General features: G+C 35.7%; 1 protein-coding gene across 5 annotated transcripts in view; it reads right to left on the bottom strand.

Annotated features, from left to right (window-relative positions):
• ERBB4 (erb-b2 receptor tyrosine kinase 4) overlaps window positions 1-21,031 on the bottom strand; it is a 1,170,744-nt gene that overhangs the window by 179,814 nt on the left and 969,899 nt on the right. For all 5 annotated transcript variants that reach the window (XM_050751368.1, XM_050751370.1, XM_050751367.1 and 2 more), the window contains one exon: window positions 7,217-7,402. In XM_050751368.1, coding sequence (XP_050607325.1) covers window positions 7,217-7,402 — 186 coding nt within the window. The remainder of the gene's footprint in view (window positions 1-7,216; window positions 7,403-21,031) is intronic.

Genomic DNA, 21,031 nt, shown 5'->3' with positions numbered 1-21,031 from the left:
GCAGTACCAGAGAGGAAGTAGGCCTAGAAGGGCCTGCAGGTACAGGCAGCTGCTAGAAGCTGGGGTGATGCTCTCCCCACTTTCCTGTAGACACCACGGGTACTGTCTGCCTGTTGTCACACAGTTCATATGCTTGCTTGAGATGGAACCTCGATCTCAGGATCTGTGCTTTTTTCCACTTTGCTACACTGTCTAAGGTGGCTTTTAACTGGAACCCAAGTGCAAATAAAGGTTGGTATTCGGCACCTGACTTCGTGTAGAGAAAACAGTCCTTTTGGTCAATCACAGACCACAACAGTCAGTCATGATTTTGTTGAATAATCAAAGCTGAACTCGTACATGTTAGGGTCAGTTAAGGATGTCTGCTTTGGGCAACAGCATACCTTTGGTCTCATATTAAATTAATATCTGAGTTAAACAAAAACGAAAACACCTCACATACACTATTCAGAATCTGCTAAATTGTCTTTTAAAAACTGCTTGCCCAACTTATTAGCAACAACTATAAAAGAAGAAATTCTTATGATTTCCTAGTATCCTGGATTCATAAGCATCAAGAAGGCATATGGTATTATATGAGCATGAAATAACAACATGGACTGCTCTGCTTACCAAATTCAGTCAAGTCCAAAGGCAACAAATGCAGAGTGAACATGACTGTCTATAAGAAACAAACAATTTTGGTGTTTAAGTTTGTGTTTTCCATCACATAAAATGTTGTAGAATGATGAACTAATGGAAAAATGGAAAGAAAACTTACAATACAAATGAAAATATTTTGCAAAACACTTCGTTATAAGGAAGCCCATCAGACTAACAGTGGACCTCTCAGCAGAAACCCTAAAAGCCAGAAGAGATTCAGGGCCAACATTCAACATTATTAAAAAAGAGAAATTTCAACCAGATATTTCATATCCAGGGAAACTAAGCTTCATAAGCAAAGGAGAAATAAGATCTTTTTCAGACAAGCAAATGTTGAGGGAATTTGTAACCATCAGACCTGCCTTACAAGAGCTCCTGAAGGAAGCACTAAATGTGGGGAAAAAAAGACCATTACCAGTCACAGAAACACACTGAAGTACACAGATCAGTGACACTATAAAGCAACCACACAAACAAGTCTGCATAATAACCAGCTAACATCACGATGACAGGATCAAATCCACACATTTCAATACTAATCTTGAACGTAAACGGGCCAAATGCCCCAATTAAAGGCACAGAGAGTAGCAAGCTGGATAAAGGCACAAAGTGGCAACTAAGACCTATTGGTATGTTGTATTCAAGAGACTCAACTACATGCAATGAAAACAATAGGCTCAAAATAAAAAGATAGAGAAAAATCTACCAAGCAAATGGAAAAGAGAAAAAAATAGGGGTTGCAATTCTAATTTCAGAAAAAATAGACAACAATAGGCTCAAAATAAAAAGATAGAGAAAAATCTACCAAGCAAATGGAAAAGAGAAAAAAATAGGGGTTGCAATTCTAATTTCAGAAAAAATAGACTCTAAACCAAAAAAGATCAAAAAAGACAAAAGGCGGCATTACATAATGGTAAAGTGTTCAATTCAACAAGAAGACTTAACTATCCTAAATATATATGTGTGCAACACAGGAGCACTGAGATTCAGAAAGCAAGTGTTTAGAGACATTCAAAGATATTTAGACTCCCACACAATAATAGCGGGAGACTTCAATACCCCACTGACATTATCAGACAAATCATTGAGACAAAAAAATTAACAAAGATCTTCAGGACCAAAATTCAGCACTAGATTAAATGGACCTGATAGAAATCTACAGAATTCTCCATCAAAAACAATAGAATATACTTTTTCTATTTTTAGAAAAATAAAATTATTTTTTATTTTTAAATTTTTTGTGTGTACATAGGTGTATATACTTATGGGGTACAGAATATACATTCACCTCATTGCCACATGGTACGTGCTCTAAAATCAACCACATAATTGCACATAAATACTCCTCAGCAAATGCAAAAGAACTGAAATTGTAACAGTCACTCTCTCAGATCACAGTGCAACAAAAATGAAATTCAAAACTAAGAAAATATTGACATTCTTCACAGAACTAGAGAAAACTATTTTAAAATTCATATGGAACCAAAAAAGAGCCTGAATAGCCAAAGCAATCCTAAACATAAAGAACAAAGCTGGAGGCATCATGTTACTCAACTTCAAGCTATACTACAGGGCTATAGTATCCAACACAGCATGGCACTGGTACAAAACCAGACACATAGACCAATGGAATAGAAGAAAGAACCCGGAAATAAGGCTGCACACCTTCCACTATCTGATCTTTGACAAACTGACAAAAAACAAGCAATGGGGAAAAGATTTCCTATTTAATAAATGATGCTGTAATAACAACTGCCTAGCCATATGGAGAAGATTTAAACTGGACCCCTTCCTTACATCATATACGAAAATCAGCTCCAGATAAATTAAAGATTGTAATGTAAAACCCAAAACTATAAAAAACATGGAAGACAACCTAGGCAATACCATTCAGGACATAGGCATGGGCAAAGATTTCATGATGAAGATACCAAAAGGAATTGCAACAAAAACAAAAATTGACAAGTGGGATTTAATTAAATCGAAGAGCTTCTTCACTGCAAAAGAAACTATCCACAGAGTGAAAAGACAACCTACAGAAAGGGAGAAAATTTTTGCCAACTATGCATTCGACAAAGATCTAATATCTAGCATCTATAAGGAACTTAAACAAATAGACAAGAAAAAAAAGAACCCCATTAAAAATTGAGCAAAGGACTTTTTTTTCAAAAGAAGTTGTACATGCGACCAACAAGCATATGAAAAAAAGCTCAACATCACTGATCATTAGAGAAATGCAAATCAAAACCACAAAGAGATACCATTTCACACCAATCAGAATGCTGTTGAAGTTGTGGAGAAAAAAAGAACATTTATACGTTGTTGTATGGTGGGAGCATAAATTAGTTCAACCACTGTGGAAAGCAGTCTAGCAATTCCTCAAAGAACTAAAAACAAAAGTACCATTCAACCCAGCAATCACCTTCCTGGGTATACACCCACAGGAATATAATTAATTCTATTATAAAGACACATGCACAAGTATGTTCATTGCAGCACTCTTCCCAATAGCAAAAACACAGAATCAACCTAAATACCCATCAATGGTAGACTGAATAAAGAAAACGTGGTACATATACACCTTGGAATACCATGCAGTCATAAAAAAGAAGAAGGTCATATCCTTTGCAGGGAGGACACGGATGGAGCTGGAGGCCATTATGATTAGCAAACTAACAAGGAACAGAAAACCAAATACCACTTGTTAGCACTTATACGGGGAAGCTAAATGATGAGAAAGCATGGATACATAGAGGGAAACATACACTGGAGCCTACTTTAGGGTGAAAGGTGGCTGAAATCAATACAAATTTATTCTCTTACAGCTCTGTAGGTTGAAAGTCCACCGTCAATTTCACCAGGCTATAAAATCAAGGTACAGGCAGGCCTGTGTTTCTTCTGGAGATTCTAAGAGAGAGTCTGTGTGCTTATCCTTTCCAGCTTCTAGAGGTGCCTACATTCCTCAACACATGGTCCCTTCCTCCATCTTCAAGGTGCACCGCTCAACTCTGATCTGTTTGTATGTCTCCTGTCTCCTGCTCTGATCCTCCTGCTTTCCATTTACAAAGACCCCTGTGATTACAATGGGCCGATCTGGATAATCCAGGAAAATCTCATCTCAAGATCCTTAATTTAATTACATCTGCAAAATCCCTTTTAACATGTAAAGCAACGTTCACAGATTCTGGGGATAGAATGTATTAGCATCTTTGGGGGTGGGATATTATTCAGCCTACCACAGGTAGATACCATTTATTATGTTCTTTTTGCAGATAAGAAAAAAATATAGTAATTATTAATACCACCATATACAATGAGAAACAAGAATTCAGAGGCTAAACAACACAAACTCACAAAACTTAAAAGTGGGCACCAACATATAAATATAGTGTTTCTAACCTTAAGTCTGATTTCACTTCACAATTCTGCTCGCAAAGTAGAAAGAAATAATAAAGGAAGGACTCCCTGCTTAAGGGTAAATTTTGTTATTTTCTTGGGTTAAAAATAATTACTATATATTTATTGAATGACTAACTGTAAGTAAGATCCAATTTTAGGTTCCGGTAATAAATAAGAATCAGATATAGTCAGTCTCAAGGTAATCCTTCATCTTTCCATATATTTAAATACCTATAATTCCTAAATGTATATATACAGTACTGACCGAATTTAATTACCTCATTAACATTCCCAGTTTCATGTTCTATAAACTTTTCCAATGTGCCAAGTCTGAAACTGAACTCTTGATTTTTTCCTACAAATGTTCACCCCCCATCCTTCACCACCTCAGGAAATGATCTCACCATACTCCCCTCCCTTACCACCTACAGCTAATCAATAATTGAATACCTTAAATTTTGCCCCCCAAATATATCTTAATTCCATCTACTTCTCCTTATTGGCATTGCCTCCAGATTCCTAATTAGTATCTTCATTTTCATTCTTATATCGCCTCAATCTAACCTCCATACATAAACTAGCATGATCTATTTAGAATATAAATGAGATTATGTCAATTGCATGTTAAAATACTTCAGTAACTACCTACAGCACTTACAATAAAATTCAAACTTTTCTTGCTATACTGGGTAACCATATAACATGGTCTGGTCTGTTTAGGACTCTTCTGCACCTGTCATCCCGGTATAACTAGTAATACAGTCTCCTTTCATGCCTAAAATTATTCCATTTGGGTGATAAGTCTCTTGATCACCACATCTGTAGAGCCCTGTGTGATCTTTCTTTTGCCTAAATATTATTCTCATAGCTGAAGCCTTCTCCCTTAGGACTCAGTGTCTTCTCTTAAGTGTCCCCAGCAGTTGGCTTTCTTTAAAATCTGAACCACAGTATTCAATCCTATAGTTAATTCTTTCATTTGTTGAATGTCTGTTCAATCCATTAGGGTGCACAGAGAGAACCAGGCCCATATCTGCAGTGTTTACACCTACATACCTCAGTCAGCATCGTATCTGAAACATGATAAAAGCCCACCAGTACCTGTTGAAGATTAATGACTAAACAAGCTTACCATATAGGCAGAGAGATAGTAAATGTATAGTTGACATTTACATAATATAAATGTGTTCAGGATATCAACTACCAAAATTAATACGAAAAAGAAAATAATTACTTCTGCCTGCAGAGAAGGGTTGATTAGGAAAGACTCCATAAATGGAGGATGCCCAAACAGTGTTGATGGATGAATAAGATCATGCAGTGTGAACCAAGAAGCCAAGAGAAGACTTCTAAGCTTAGGGGATGGCATTTGCAAAGGCAAAAAGGTATAAAACTGTGATTATTCAGGAAACCCAAAGTAGTTTATCGTATTAGAGTGTACAATGTTGTATAAATGATATATTAATAACACAAACCTTAAGGACAAAACCTAAATTGTAGAGACCACAGCAGAAAATACAGAGAGCGCTAACAAATTTGAAGCTTAGCGTTTTTGTTTTTGTTTTTTTGAGACGGAGTTTCCCTCTTGTTGCCCAGACTGGAGTGCAATGGTGTGATCTCAGCTCACTGCAACCTCCACCTCCCAGGTTCAAGCAATTCTTCTGCCTCAGCCTCCTCAGTAGCTGGGATTACAGGCATGCGCCACCACACCCAGCTAATTTTGTATTTTCAGTAGAGACAGAGTTTCTCCATGTTGGTCAGGTTGGTCTCAAACTCCTGACCGCAGGTGATCCACCTGCCTTGGCCTCCCAAAGTGCTGGGATTCCAGGCATCAGCCATTGCACCCAGCCTGAAGCTTAGCTTTATTTTCATTTACAGTCCTTGAATGATTTGATAAATTCTATTGCATATTTAACTCACCTTATAAATTATAGTTCTTAGATAAATCCGTTTCTGAAGTGTTATATTTCAAACTTCATTGCCATAAAGAATCCTCACAGATGCAGTTATTACGTAACAGTCACAAAATTATAATACATAGTCCATAAGGAAACTCTACTGAGAGTTACGGTGTATAGAACTAAGCTGAGCTTTTCTGTCAAATAAATTTTTTGGTTTAAATTTTAATAATTACGTCAAATTTCTTTTTTCTATAATGTGCTTTTATTCATTATTAGATTATTAAAAAAACAGGTCAAAGCCACTATGTTATGATTTTGGCATTTATATTGTACAAATGTATAGATAAAAATATCTATGGAATCTGAAAAGACTTCGGGTCGTATTTTGATGTAACTAAGAGTTGACACAATTAATACTCATCATTGATCTATTTCTCTAGAAACAGAAAATTATCAAGAAAGATATATGGTATAGATAATCACAAATATTTGCTTTGAACATTTAGAATGTATACTAGAAGTTGTGCACTAGCAGACTGCATGACAAGAATGCTTTGTTTAGACTCCAAAGTGTTTCAAAAATTGACTTAAGATTTAAATTTGGGAAATCACAAAAAATCCAGAATTCTGGCCACTCTTAAAAAAATTAAAAGATAAGATAACTCTAGTAATATTCCCCAAATCACAGTCCCCTAGAAACTAGTAGATGCGCTCTGGTTAACCACAGACCCACCTCCCCCATCACCCCAGACCGCTGCCCTTATATATGTGACATGCCTAAGCCTTTGTGTAAGACTAAAACTCTCAACCATTAACGACCAATTGAAAATCATCAAAAAGACTAAGAATATATTTAGATTTTGCTCATTTGTAATATTGAGAATTAAACACACAGGCTATTTTTTAAAATCGTCTAAATATGAAAAAATTCAGACATTCAACCCTTTCTTGGATTTTATCAGTTAACTAGACTGTACCAAAACAAATAAGCCAAATAAATCCAGTATAACAATTCCTCCCCCTGACTAGCAAGCTCTTTGTTTTGGCATCTAGTCAATTCAATTAAAATTATACAACCCAATAATCTAAAAATATATATCATGCATTTAATCTGTAGTTTACCTAAAAGTACCTGTCTGTTATGTATATTTCAATGTAGCAAATATACTTTATTTTATTTAAATGGGAAGACAACATATTTTCAATATGAAAACTGTTCTAGGTTAGGAAATATTAACCTGAAAATGTCATTCCCATAGAAATTGACAGGCACTTACCTTAGCTATCTGGACACACCAGTTAAGCAGCAGTTGTGATCCAATGTTATCCTTGTGCTCGTGGACATACTCCAACAGGCAGCCATGGGGCATAAGTTGAGTAACCAGCTGGATGGTTGGGCTCAGACACACACCCAGCAACCGGACTAGGTGTGGATGATCCATACTTGCCATGATCAGAGCTTCCTGTAAGAAAAAAATGCAATACCATCATTTCTAGTCAAATTTTCTTAGATTTACAGTTACTTCCATTGTACTAATGGTGCTGATGATTTTTTAAAAATGTACTCAATGGAATCAATCAAAATGAAAAGATATTATTTCAGTTATTCTATCTTTAAAGTGATTTAATTCATTAAAATTAAAAAAATAACAAAGTCTCTACATGCATTTACATGGAAGCTGTTATACAATAACTGCCTATAAAATTAATAGCAGTATTTTCTCCTTTGTAATATAAGCAATATGAGATTTTATTTATTGCCAAGTAAGTCAAAATGAATTCCAGCTTATATTATGGATTTTTAACCTTTGACCTTTGCTCTAAAGTAAAATAATCTACACAAATTTAGTCAGTTGCGAAGAATAAGGTGAGCTGAACTTCGAAGTCACCCATTATTGGTGTAGAGTTGGACAGCTTACAATGGTGTCAAGTATAAATCATAAATATGGAAATGTAGATAATTACAAGTATTATATCTATTGTCAATTTATATAAAATAATAAACATTTTAATAAGACATTTTGTTTCATAATTTTACCTTTCCTCAAATTTATTTCATTTTCAAAATTATAAGTGATGTCTTATTCATAGATTCATAAAATTTGAGAGCTGAGACTATAAAAATTTGACTACTCTGACTTTTATATTTCATAAAATGAGAAAACTGAGTTACAATTTTGCATCAGAATCATAAAGGCACCACTGCTTAATGGGGATAAAAGTGGACATATGATGGTTATTTAGTGCATCCCAGTTAGCTTCAAATAAAAAGTTATTGTAAGACTCTTTATTGTAATTTGAAATAGATACAACTGTAAAATAAATGTTTATGTACTTTGTTATGGTTTGATTTGTGCTTTTATATTATGAAAGCCAATAAAATATTGTTCATCTCCTATGAAAACAATAGTAAATTTTTGCTTTTTAAAAGCTATGTAATATCACCTACATACTATTCTTGTTAATAATATTTAATTTGAATCTAATCATAAGGAAAAAATCAGACAAATCCATACTGTAGGACATTCTGCAAAGAAACTGGCTTGTACTTATTTAAAATGTCAATATTAGGAGAAACGTAAAAGAAGGGTGTGATGTTCAAACTAACATTTATTACAGAAATAGGGCAATGCTGCATTTTTGGCTCTTGGGTTAAAAAATATATAAAACATTATTGGGACAATTGAGGAAACCTAAATAGGGACTATATATCATGTAATATTATATCAACATTAAATATTTGAGAGTGATAATGGTATTGCAGCTATGTAAAATAGTATTCTTTGATTTTAGAAGATCCTGAAATCTTTATGGATGAACTATCTTGCGTCTGCAATTTACTTTCAAATAGTTTACTCACACAGGGAAGGAGAGAGAGATGTATAATATATGTATATGTATCTATGTGTTTGATGTGTGTATACAAATATATACACACAAATACTCGCACATACACACGGAGGGTGTAATACGTATATGGCAATTGATTATATTGATTTTTCTACATGAAGGTACGGTGTTCATTGTATTACTCCTGAACATAACTTTGAAACATTTTAAAATAAAAAAAATTTAGGACACAAATTATATTGAGTTTCTGTTTAAGATGGCATGGCAGATTGAATTCACAAATTACTTCCCTTTCCTCTCAATTTCACTATACTGACAAAAAAAGAATCAATTTTAAAAGACAGACACCAACAATCATAGAAAGGAGGCAATAAAGATGGAATAGTAAAAGTAGGAAGCGGCTTATCAGTGTTAGCAACTTGGTAAACATAAGCAATCTGAAGCCTAATTTAATGGAGGGAAACTGAGAAGCAACCCAGTAATGTGTAACACCAAAGGCTGAGGAGTAGTAGTATTACAAACCTCCATAAATGGAGCAAAAGAACTGTTTTCAGCAGGATTGCTTCAGAGTACATTTGGGAAACACTTAGACTACAGATCTCCTTTCCCCTTTGCCCTTAGGAAATCTTAAACCAAAAGAAATGTACTGTGGATATCAGGCAAAATGGAAAGAGAAGTACTCTGGGGAAAACAGAAGTATTACATAAATTTACATATGATAAAAATATGGACCATTCTTCCATTCCATCTCCCAAATAGAGCTGTGACTTCCAAATTCTCAAAGTTTTAAACCTAGAATTTTACACCCAGCAGCATTTCAACCAAGTGAATGCATACAACAGACAAGTTCAGATGTGCCAAATCTTAACACATTTACCTTCCGTGCTTCCTTTCTTTGTAAATGTGCTCATAAAAAAGGGACAGGGTGTTAGAAGAGTACATAAAATCAAGGAAACAAACATCAAGCATAAATTATGGAAATACAAAAAATATAGTGAAAAATTTTCTAGAATAAAAGCTATACAACAAACGAAAATAGCAGCCGGCTAAGACTGGAACAGGTCAAGTAGCTCTGGGAAAGGTGACCCAAGAAGATGGAATTGATAGAATGCCTGATGAACTTAAAATACATTAAGAAAATATTTATTTTTCTAGTGGGAGTTGAAGGTCAAATTAGTGATAGATACACAGAAAACTAAGCTAAAGTAAAAAAAGAAGAAATTAACCTGAGATAAAACACAAAGATATGCACAAGAAAGACTCGGAAAGGTGAGGAGCTGTGAGGGGAGTGGATGATGAGAGATTGCTCAATAGGTACAATGTATATTATTTGAGTGATGGCTACACTAAAAGTATTGACTTCCCCATTATGCAATCTATGTATGTAACAAAATTATACTTGTACTCATAAATTAATGCAAATAAATAAAAAGAAAATCAGACTATACAGCACAACTGGGAATAGTTACATAATCATAATAGTGTAAACATGAAATACTGATATAATCAGAAATCATGTAACTGTGGGAAAATGGGGGGACAGAGGATGCCCTTCTGGAAAGTGGTGATGGGAGTGGAGTGAAAGGTATATAACCATTGCTGGTTGCAAAAAGTTAGCCTAAGATATGTAGACTAAAAAGAAAAATTTAAGACTTCGCAATATAAGCATATTAGTTAAATATACGTAGTTAGGTAACAGAAGAAATTTCCAAAAAATGAAAGTGATTGATTTGGGCAGTGGAAAATGGGGGCAGGGAAGGGACAGCAGGGTAGCTAGCAGGCTACCTTTCATCATTAGTCTTGTCAAAGTATTTCACTGTTTTATGATTACCTTAAAGCTACTTGTGAGGACATTATCCCCTTTAACCATCCCTACTATTTTACTGCTGCTGAGTTACAGAGTGCCTTCCAAGAGTTATTCACAAATATGCAGTGTTTGATGGGGTATGTGGGTTTCCCAGATCCAGCCAAGGATTTATTGTGAGGTCTAACATTTTATTTTTTCAGTAAGGAAGATAGGGGCAGCATGGGAACATACCTGGAAAAAGGAGTGATAGAAGACCAAACAAAAGAAGTAAGCTGGTAAAATGCTGTCACTCTCCCTCAAAGGACTTTTTGTTTCTGAGGTTTGGTGGTAAAAGCTGAAATCATTGTTTTTCAGATGGCTTCCAAGTAAAAAAGATACTTTAATTCCCTCTTCCCTAGCTGCCCCAGGGAACAACAAGAGTCACAGAACAGAGATGAGTTTCTATGCTTTCTTGCTGAGCCCACGAGGACTGCAACATGGTGAGGACAGGAAGTTCCGGGAGCACTGTAAGGCATCACACCTAGAAAGGACTTCAGCGTACTCGCTTGGTAGCAGTCAGCGGCAACAGGAGTGGGACCTCTCCAATGGCTCAGAGAGAAGAGACTCAACAGAGGGACCAGAACTGGTAGGAAAGATCACTATAGAAACCACAGAAGCATCCTTACATGGTACCAGTCAGCAGTAACAGGAGTGGGACCTCTCCAATAGCTCAGAGAGAAGAGAATTCATCGTGGGGACCAGAACTGGTGAGAAAGATCACTGTAGATACCACAGGGAGACTGCAGCTAGAAGGCCAGATTATAGGTAAATAGGAGACACCTAACAAGTTTCCAAAATATTTGTGGAGACCTCTTTGGGGTGCGGGGTTTTGCATAATTAACTGAGCCAGAAATCTGTGTTATTACTATTCATGTGGCCTCCTCTGGATTCACAAGGTGAAAACATTTGGTTTCACTTCTTGTGTATCTCAGTAAACATTTGAAATAAAGCAAAGCAATGTAGTTATAAAGAGAGTATGGATGAAAATATTAGCCAACTTAAATGGCCTATTATTACCTATTATTTAATCTGGTATTAACTGTATTCACAGTGTAAACCAGAGGGTTCTTTCATTGAATTATAACATGCACATGTAAAAATATATACACACCAACAAATCAGCAAAACATCTAATTAGATTAAATCACTAATTTATGTTTTAAGTCAGATACTTAATTAGATATTAAATATTAGATATAAAATTAAATTAAATTTATACTTATGTTATTTCTTTTTTGGTGGCTCTGGATTTTTTTGTGTATATGAAAGTCACCTGTTTACAGTTACAAGTGTGGCTCCACTCCCAGATACTCAGGTTTAGAAGATCTTAGGCATCTCCATTTGTAGCAAGCTCCCTTGTTAAAGGAACTTAGGAAATAGAAAATGTTGAGAACCTCTAGCACATCTCGATGTCTCCATCGAATGTGTGTTTCTATAATCCACTGCAAAAGCAATAACAGGTAATAATTATTTGATCCTTATTATAATCCCATGAAGCAGCTCAAACTCAAAAGTAATTCTCAGCTGCAAAATGAGGAAACCGAAACTCAATGAGAGAACCGGCCCAGGTCATGAGACTTGTTAGTAGCAGGATCAGTAAACACTCAGAATTTTCATTCTGACTGTAGTGTTATGACAGTAAAAATATCATATTTTTTACTTCATTTTCATCAGCACATTTCAGTGTCAACCTTTATCTTTTTAGCAAGACAGCCTCAAACTCCTCACATTAGCCCTGCCTGCATGAATTGGGTCAAATTATCCTTTGCTGGCCGGGCGAGGTGGCTCACACCTGTAATCCCAGCACTTTGGGAGGTTGAGCCGGGTGGATCTCGAGGTCAGGAGTTTGAGACCAGCCTGATCAACATGGTGAAACCCCGTCTGTACTAAAAATACAAAAATTAGCCAGGCATGGTGGCACGCGCCTGTAATCCCAGCTACTCAGGAGGCTGAGGCAGGAGAATTGCTTGAAGCCAGGAGGTGGAGGTTACAGTGAGCTGAGATTGCACCACGGCACTCTAGCCTGGGCGACAGAGTGAGACTCTGTCTCAAAAAAAAAAAAATTATCCTTTGCTTCCTGAGGACCAACTAAAATCAAATAATACGTTTGTGCTTACAGGTAAACTGTCATCACTTTACAATATGTTTTCAGAACAAGTCAAATAAAACATTTCTCTCTGATTTGCTGAGGGTAGTATTTGATAATACTACCCTTAATAATGTTATTTATTAAGGTAAAGAGAATGGTACAATGTAAGGTAGAAGAAAGATTTTGGGGTTACTTTTGCATTTGAAAAGTTTACATTAAGGGGTGTAAAAAAGTCACACGGAAGTTCTCTTTTTAAAAATCTATTAGTAAGTCCTGGCAAAAAGGCTGGGTTTCTATTAAGAAAAATTGCTCATCACACTACAAAGAGTATTTGAAACCAAATTGCAGAGTATTTGCATAATAGTTCTCTTTTTTTGAAGAAAGAAACATGAACAAGACACTAATTGTAGGTTGCATTTTTTTTTTTTTTTTCATAAAGGAAATAGCAGATGGCTGGTTGGGAGGATAGGAGAGTAGATAAAGAAAAGGGAATATGAATTTATTTAGAGTGATGAGTGGGATAAAAAGGGGAAAAAATCCCAATATTTTAATCATAGAGTGTCTGGTTTCAATAAATTACTCTGTGTTAAACTTAATGTCCTCTGTTACCTATTTTCGTGTGGGACCTATGGAGGCAACTTTGGAATCTTTGCTGCTGTCACTAGAAAATGTCGCTGAAGACCATGGGAATAAATACAACCTGACAGGGACATTATCTGTTTCTCCAGAAAGAAATTATTCTGTCTTTATTTTCCTTTTTTGCTTTACAATTTTTTTTTGTCTTGTAGGTAAATTTAAGAGTTTTCTCATTGAACAGAAGGGAATAACGTAACAGGTGCTACAGTAAAAATTCTAAAACAAAAATATTTTTCTTTATAATGAAGTCTTGTGTAAATAAGGACTTTTAAAAAAAACCATCAAGGGACTACCAAGGTATAGATAAAAAAAGCTCTGAAGCATGTATGTCAAGTCTCTAGCCACATATTATCTATATCTCTATTTCAGCCTGAAGGGAAGACATTTTTGTACAATAATAAGTGAGCAATAATAACTGTACAATAATAAGTGAGCTATTTTTTCACATTCAGCTATCATTCTGCAAAACCACCAGATATTTATATCTTTCCACTTTAGTTTCTCATATTATTTAGTGGTTTCACAAAGACAAAAGGGAAGAAAAAACCATATTGCCAGTGAAAACTTATAGGCTATTCTGTTTTTAAAAATGTTAACTTCAGCCGAACTCTGTTTCATTATATCTATGGACCATTAATGCAATACCCTCCAGCTGAAAACCAGGAAAATCTCATTGCATCAGAGATAGGGAAGATAAAAAGAGAGACAGAGGAAAAGAAAAGACAGACAATTAATGTAAACATATAACACTACGCTTCATGCAACCATCAGCAGATCTGTGGGTGCTTGAAAGAAATGCTGCCCCTAAAGACAGTGAGTGCTAGTCATGAAGAACGCAAAGAAGATAAAGACGGCCACAATGATGAAAAATGAAATAAAATCACTGGTCCATAATAATTTTTTTACTAACTTGCCTTGCTGCAGATGGTACGAAGATAATAAAATAAATGAAATCAGCATCTGTTCCTTCATGTCTAGAATAAATTATAATTAATTTGGGTAAATAGGTGAGCAGTAATTAGAGAGGCTGAATTAATATGCCATTAGTTTACGTTTGTCCACATCACTCAGTAGCCTTACCACTCCCTTCCAATCCTTGGTATCACTTTTGTGGACTTCAATAATCAGATGAGGACTCTTCTAAACTTTGAAGTCAGCACTTTCCATCTCCATTCTACATCATTCACCCACTAAGTGGCCATATGTTAGATTTAGTCACTAACATTGCTGCACAATGAAGACCTTTTGAAGAAGTCTACATTGTGAAAGAATTCTACTTTCTGTTTTCCCTCTTTTTTCTTTCACTCATGATTACACTGAATTTCCATCCTTATTATATTTCTCTATCTCTTTAGTTTTATATTTCTTCACTTAAAAATATTTATTGAGAATTTGCTATGTGCCTGGCACTGTGATTGAAGTTGTGTCTACAAAATAATCTCCAGTCTCAGGGAGCTTTCATTGTACTTGGAGAGGCAACAAGTAACTAGGAAAGCCAAATAAACATAAAACAGATGCATAAATATTTTTAAATTATATTAAGAGGTATCACAGAAATAAACAGTGTTGTGATGGATAATGAAATGGTGGTCACAGAGCTACTTTAGATAAGGAGAGCCAGGAAATGTGTTCTGAGATCAGATTTATGAGACAAAGTCATATATATAAATAACTGGAAAGAGCATTCAAGGAAAAGCATAACCTAAGAGTCTGGCATATTTTGGAAGCTCTGAGAAGGCTCATGTACTTGGAATTTAGCAAGGGCTATAATGGCATGAGATGAGATTGAAAAGGTGGGTAGGGACCAGGTCATATAGGGCCTTGCAATCATAAAGGATTTAAATCTTAAATCCTTAAGAAGATTTGATTTATTCATAAATCTTTTAATGCCTGGTTTCTGTTATACTTCATTTACCTCTATCATAGCCTGATCTCCAATATTAACTATTACAATAAAGTACTTGCCAATATCATATAATTTTCTCCCCCTCGATGTTTCCATTTTGCTGCTCTTTGGCTGAAGGTAATTCTCCCCATCGCCATTCTCAATCTTTCAAATATTGTTAGAGAAAGGCACAGATTCATGAGATTTCACCTAAATCTCCTGATTTGATCTTCCAAAAATTGTCCTCTCTTTTAGTTTTCTAAAATGTATTTATTTATTTATTTATGTGTTTGTTTTTTTTTTAATTTTTTTATTTTTGAGACAGAGTCTCACTTTATCACCCAGGCTGGAGCGCAGTGGTACGATCTTAGCTCACTGCAAGTTCTGCCTCTCAGGTTCAAGCATTCTCCTGCCTCAGCCTCCCAAGTAGCTGGGACGACAGGTGCCTGCCACCACACTTGTCTAATTTTTGCTTTTAATTTTGACAAGGTTTTACCATGTTGGCCAGGTTGGTCTCAAACTCCTGACCTCAAGTGATCCACTCACCTTGGCCTCCCAAAGTGCTGGGATTACAGGCATAAGCTACCATGTCAGGCCTCTTTTAGTTTTTAATTTCTTATTGAAGCTTTATTATACTTACTATGGCTTCTATCTCTGGGCAGGGGAAAAAAAAAACAAAACTTTCTACCTTTCTTAATATCTACTCTGTGAATTGTACTTTTGACACCATTTTATTCTGTTTCACTGAATCATTTTTATCACCATTTATCTCTAGTACAACTTCACCTTCACTGTGCTTACCACCTTCACTGTAACTACAAGGACATATATGTGTGCCATATTCCAAAAATAAAAGTTCCTTCAACTTTGCCGTATCTCTATATTAGGGATACTTACCAGTCCTCCTTTAGCTATTCCCTCATTTTATCTTCCTTTGTGCCTTTGAGATCTGGCTTTTCTGCCACTTTTCTAAATTCCTACCCCTCAAATTACCCTGGAAAATGTCATCAAATATCTCCTTTTCACCAAAGTCAGCGTGTTGCTTCTCTTACTACATTTCCCCAGACTGCATTGTTTCAGCTCACTGATCATCCTTCTTCTTCAAAATCTGTCTTTGGCTGATGTTAGTACTTTATCCTACCTATCCTGATTTTTCACTCTCTGAGTACTCTTCTTCTTCTTTTTTTATTTTTTATTTTTATTTTTATTTTTATTTTTTTTTGAGACGGAGTCTTGCTCTGTCGCCAGGCTGGAGTGCAGTGGCACAATCTTGGCTCACTGCAACCTCCGCCTCCCGTATTCAAGCGATGCTCCTGCCTCAGACTCTCGAGCAGCCAGGACTACACCTCTTGTCCCTTCAATGGAGAAAAACGACCAGGCTTTGGCTGTACCTCACTTTGCTTTAGTCTACAGTCTCTTACCTCCGTATAGATTTGTTCTCCAACCTCCTAGAGATGAAAATATTTTCCAGCTTTAAGAAATATGACAGAGTTGTCAAAAGCTTATGGAATTGATTGCAAAGTTTTCGTGGTTTGTCAGGATTTGATTTAGTTTGAAGCAATGTAAACAGCAGGGCATTTTTGTTCTCTCAAGATAAAAAATAAAATCCATTATCTTCATGTCCAAAATATCTGTGCCCTTCCAAACATGAGAATTATGCTATGCCCATATTACAAGTTTTCTCCTCCACTCCTGTAATTTCAATTGTCATTTCTGAGTAGAAACTAATAAGCTTATCTATAATATAACTATACAAAACCATATTATAACATCTATCCTATTTTATTAGAATCACCGGTGAAATGTCTGGAATCTCTATTTTTTTCTCTGAAAGCAGTAATGTGAGTCAGTCATATTCATTGATTTATCACCAAATCCTTGTTGAATATATGGCTTATAAGAAGAATGCAATGCCATTTTATGAATAAATGAACAAAATCTGTATTATATCCTCCCTTTCCCCATTTACTCCATTCCAGGAATCAACCCACATTTCAAATGCTTTCTCGTCTTCTTAAAATAGATATTACTGGATTTGTAAGATAAAAGAAAACACAGTAAATAATTTTCCCATTTGAGTTTGTCTGCTTTACTTTACATTTTTTTTTTTAATTTCAGAAACATTTCCTAATTCAGTTTTTAAAATCTTGGATTTATATTTGGTATTTGCATTTCTATTTTTTCCATTCCACTTTGTATCTAATAATTTGCCAAGTCCTATCAATTGCTTATCCCAGTGTAGCTCAAATCTACATCTTTCTGTGTCTTTTCATTCTGACTCCTACTTAAGTTCAGGTTCACATCACTACTGTAAAAAGACTGCTGATTTTTTTTTCTTTATTAACATAGTCTGTTTATGCTACAAACATACAAAATATCAGTGGCACTTTTTGATTGTCAACACAGTCTTAACACTGCATGTACTCAATAAACACATGCTGAATTAAATTTTATATCATGAAAATTGCAATAAATTTTAAAATAAAGAAGTTTAGACTATCAGCTATGACACTAACAATCTGTGACATTGGCCTGTATATTTTCCTTTGTCCCTCCAGCTCCATTCTCCACCATTTTCTGCCAATACTCACCCTGCCATGTGCTCAGTGAGACTGACCCAAATGGATGATGACAACAGGCTACGATGTTCCCTGGCTTTCATTTGGATCAGCCAGTGCAAAGCAGTAGTACAATACTGAATGAAGAAGAGAGTGAGTTTGGTATTTATCCCACACCCTCACTTTCCTGCAACCCTTTAGTGAGGGTCATGGCTGCTGTCAATTCAAGTTAACCTTCCCCTGGCTTCTTCAAGCCTAGCAGTGCTGTTATTCATCTTGAAGTACTTCAACAAACCCTATTGCTGTTACTTAATCCTGCTCTTACTTTTATAAAGACCCTTTTGCTAAACTCTCTTAAATTCCTTCAACTTAGTATGCCATGTGTTTCCTACTGGGATCCTTCTAATGCAGTCATCTTGAACAAGGCATTTGACAACAGTTACCTGTAAAATCACAGATATGGTCGTTGATGGAGAATACGTGGCTTACATGCTACCAGCACTCATCTCTTCCTATCCATGAAAGATACTGCTAAACAATCATTGTGTGGTAGGCTGATGATGGCTCTCAAAATATTCCCACATCTTAATCCCAAGTCATATTCATCCCTGAGGTGAATACTACCTTATTTGGGAAAAGGTCTGGGCAGATATGATTAAATTAAGGATTCTGAGTGTAGGAGATCTTCCTTGGTTATTCAGGTAGGTTCTAAATGCCACCACAAGTATCCTTATAAAAGAGAGGCAGAAGGAGATTAGACACAGGCACGAAGAGGAAAACGCAATGTGAAGAAGGAGACAGAAATTATAGAGTGATGCCCTCACAAGCCAAGGAACATCTGTAGCCACCAGAAGCTGGAGGAGGCAAGGAATATATTTTTCGCTAGAACTTCTGAAGGGAGTGCAGCCCTACCAACACCTTGATTTCAAATGTCTAGCCTCCAAAACTGTGATATAATATATTTCTGTTATTGTAAGTGACCACGTTTCAGTTAAATTGTTTCAGAAGTGCCGGGTGCAGTGGCTCACGCCTGTAATCCCAGCACTTTGGGAGGCCGAGGTGGGCGGATCACGAGGTCAGGAGATTGAGACCATCCTGGTTATCACGGTGAAACCCCGTCTCTACTAAAAAAATACAAAAAATTAGCTGGGCATGGTGGCGGGCGCCTGTAAGTCGCAGCTACTCGGGAGGCCTCTGAAGCAGGAGAATGGTGTGAACCCGGGAGGCGGAGCTTACAGTGAGCCGAGATCATGCCACTGCACTCCAGCCTGGGAGACAGAGCGAGACTCCGTCTCAAAAACAAATAAATAAATAAAATTGTTTCAGAAGCTACAGGAAACAATTGCAATTACTGTATTCTTTCCTGCCTGAGCTGGATGAGGACTCGTAACACTCAGTACTTGAGACAGTGCGTTAAGCAACAAGAACTGATTTATTGGGAGGTGAAGCTGAGCTTAAATACTGTTGCCTTGATTTTTTCACATATTTTAAAAACTGATGTTGCTATCAAATCTTTAGTCTGGATATGCTATATTAGTCTAATCTAAATGATGCAGATACTTTTAATTCATTTAGTAAGTAACATACATATGTCATTGCCAAACGATACAGTACAAGCAAACAGCTAGTGCCTAGTAGACACTTAAAATGTTAGCTATTATTATTTTTATTACACCAATTATATCAAAAAGGAATAAAATCGTTAAGCAATAAGGCATGGCTGAATCTGGAAAAAAAGCTGCAGCTGCAGGGTGAGTGGTCACTTTCATCTTTTAAAGTCTGGTGGGGACATTAAGCATGCAAGACAGGAAAACTGACAGAAAACAGTTTTGCTGTCAGCACTTTATCAGCTATTCTTTTCCTAGTTAACTCCAGAGAGAGCTAGCAGTATCTCTTTCCATCTCAACATATAACCATGAAGAGTTAAAAGATGGCTAAAGTACATTTTGGGGTTACAAGAGAACTTCAAGGACTACATAAATTTGTTCTTTAACAAAAAGTAATCACAATAACACCAAAAATAATCAATAACTATATGGAACAAGTAGATAATAGAGATTGGGATACTAATGAATTCTTGTAATTTAGGCATAGACAGTTTACAGTTTACTTATTAATCTTACCAATGTTACATGAAGAGAAACACAAGAGTGTCTGCAAATAACATTTCAGAATTGATATGAAAAATTCTTAGCAAGCTCCAACATGGAGCTTCTCACGAAGAGGGCACTGTAATGTTTTATAAAGAAGGAAAACATAGACATACTAGAATTAGAATCAATCATTCTAGGCTGTAGATACTACCACTAAGGAGAAAGACATAATTATTAACATTCATTTTTCTTTCTCCATATGAAAATGATTTTCTAAAGAGATTATTCAACCTGTCACTTGGTTCACTTGTAGCTTTATTTCATTCACCTGTAGTTTTCTAATTCTTAGTAACCATACTGTGGTCCCTTTGAAGTCACATATTAAAGCATTCTATCAGAGCATAATAATGACTGCTATTTCTTGTTGAATTGTGTCAATACAATGCTATTGATTTACACCTGAACTCATTGAGTTCTCAGGACAATCTTGTCCCGTATAAAATATATTATGTTAATTTACTGATAGCAAGACACATTTAGGAGGGATAAGCAATTTGCCATGATTCTAAAGTTCTTAAGTAGAAAAGCTGACATTTGAATCCAGTTCTCATTGCATCCATAGCCAAGTCTCTTTCTGCCATGTTTTCACTGCAGGAGCTATTAATGTCAGTTAGGTAACTAGGTAGACCTAGTAGATTTTGTGGTGATTATCCTCGTGTCCATAGGCATGATCAATGTAAGATTAACTAGTTAATGAAATACGTATGAAGTGACATTCTAACAGGTATTAACTAATCTTTTTTGGTATAATCAAATGAGCCCAACTTATCCTCAACCACTTACTCCTCCAATAATAAAATAGTAAATAGTCTTTTCAGGAGGAATTAAGACTACTCATGTCTTTATTCTCAGTTGTGAACAGGAGAATTTGAATCTAAAAGTGCTGAATCAATATTTTTGAAACTTAAATTTGACTTCAAATAGAACAGACTTTAGTAAATTTGTTAATAAATTATTTAATCACTTAGAGCTTTATTGTTTATTATTTTGCATAACTTGGGAAATTAGTATGCATTTGTTTCCCCAGATACTGCATCTTCTTTAAAGGGAGACATCTACTCTGCTTTTAATCTGT

The sequence above is a fragment of the Macaca thibetana genome, chromosome 12 (assembly GCF_024542745.1).
Source record: "Macaca thibetana thibetana isolate TM-01 chromosome 12, ASM2454274v1, whole genome shotgun sequence".
NCBI lineage: Eukaryota > Metazoa > Chordata > Mammalia > Primates > Cercopithecidae > Macaca > Macaca thibetana.
Note: the sequence above shows the minus strand (reverse complement) of the source record. Positions and strands in the feature narration are given on the sequence as shown.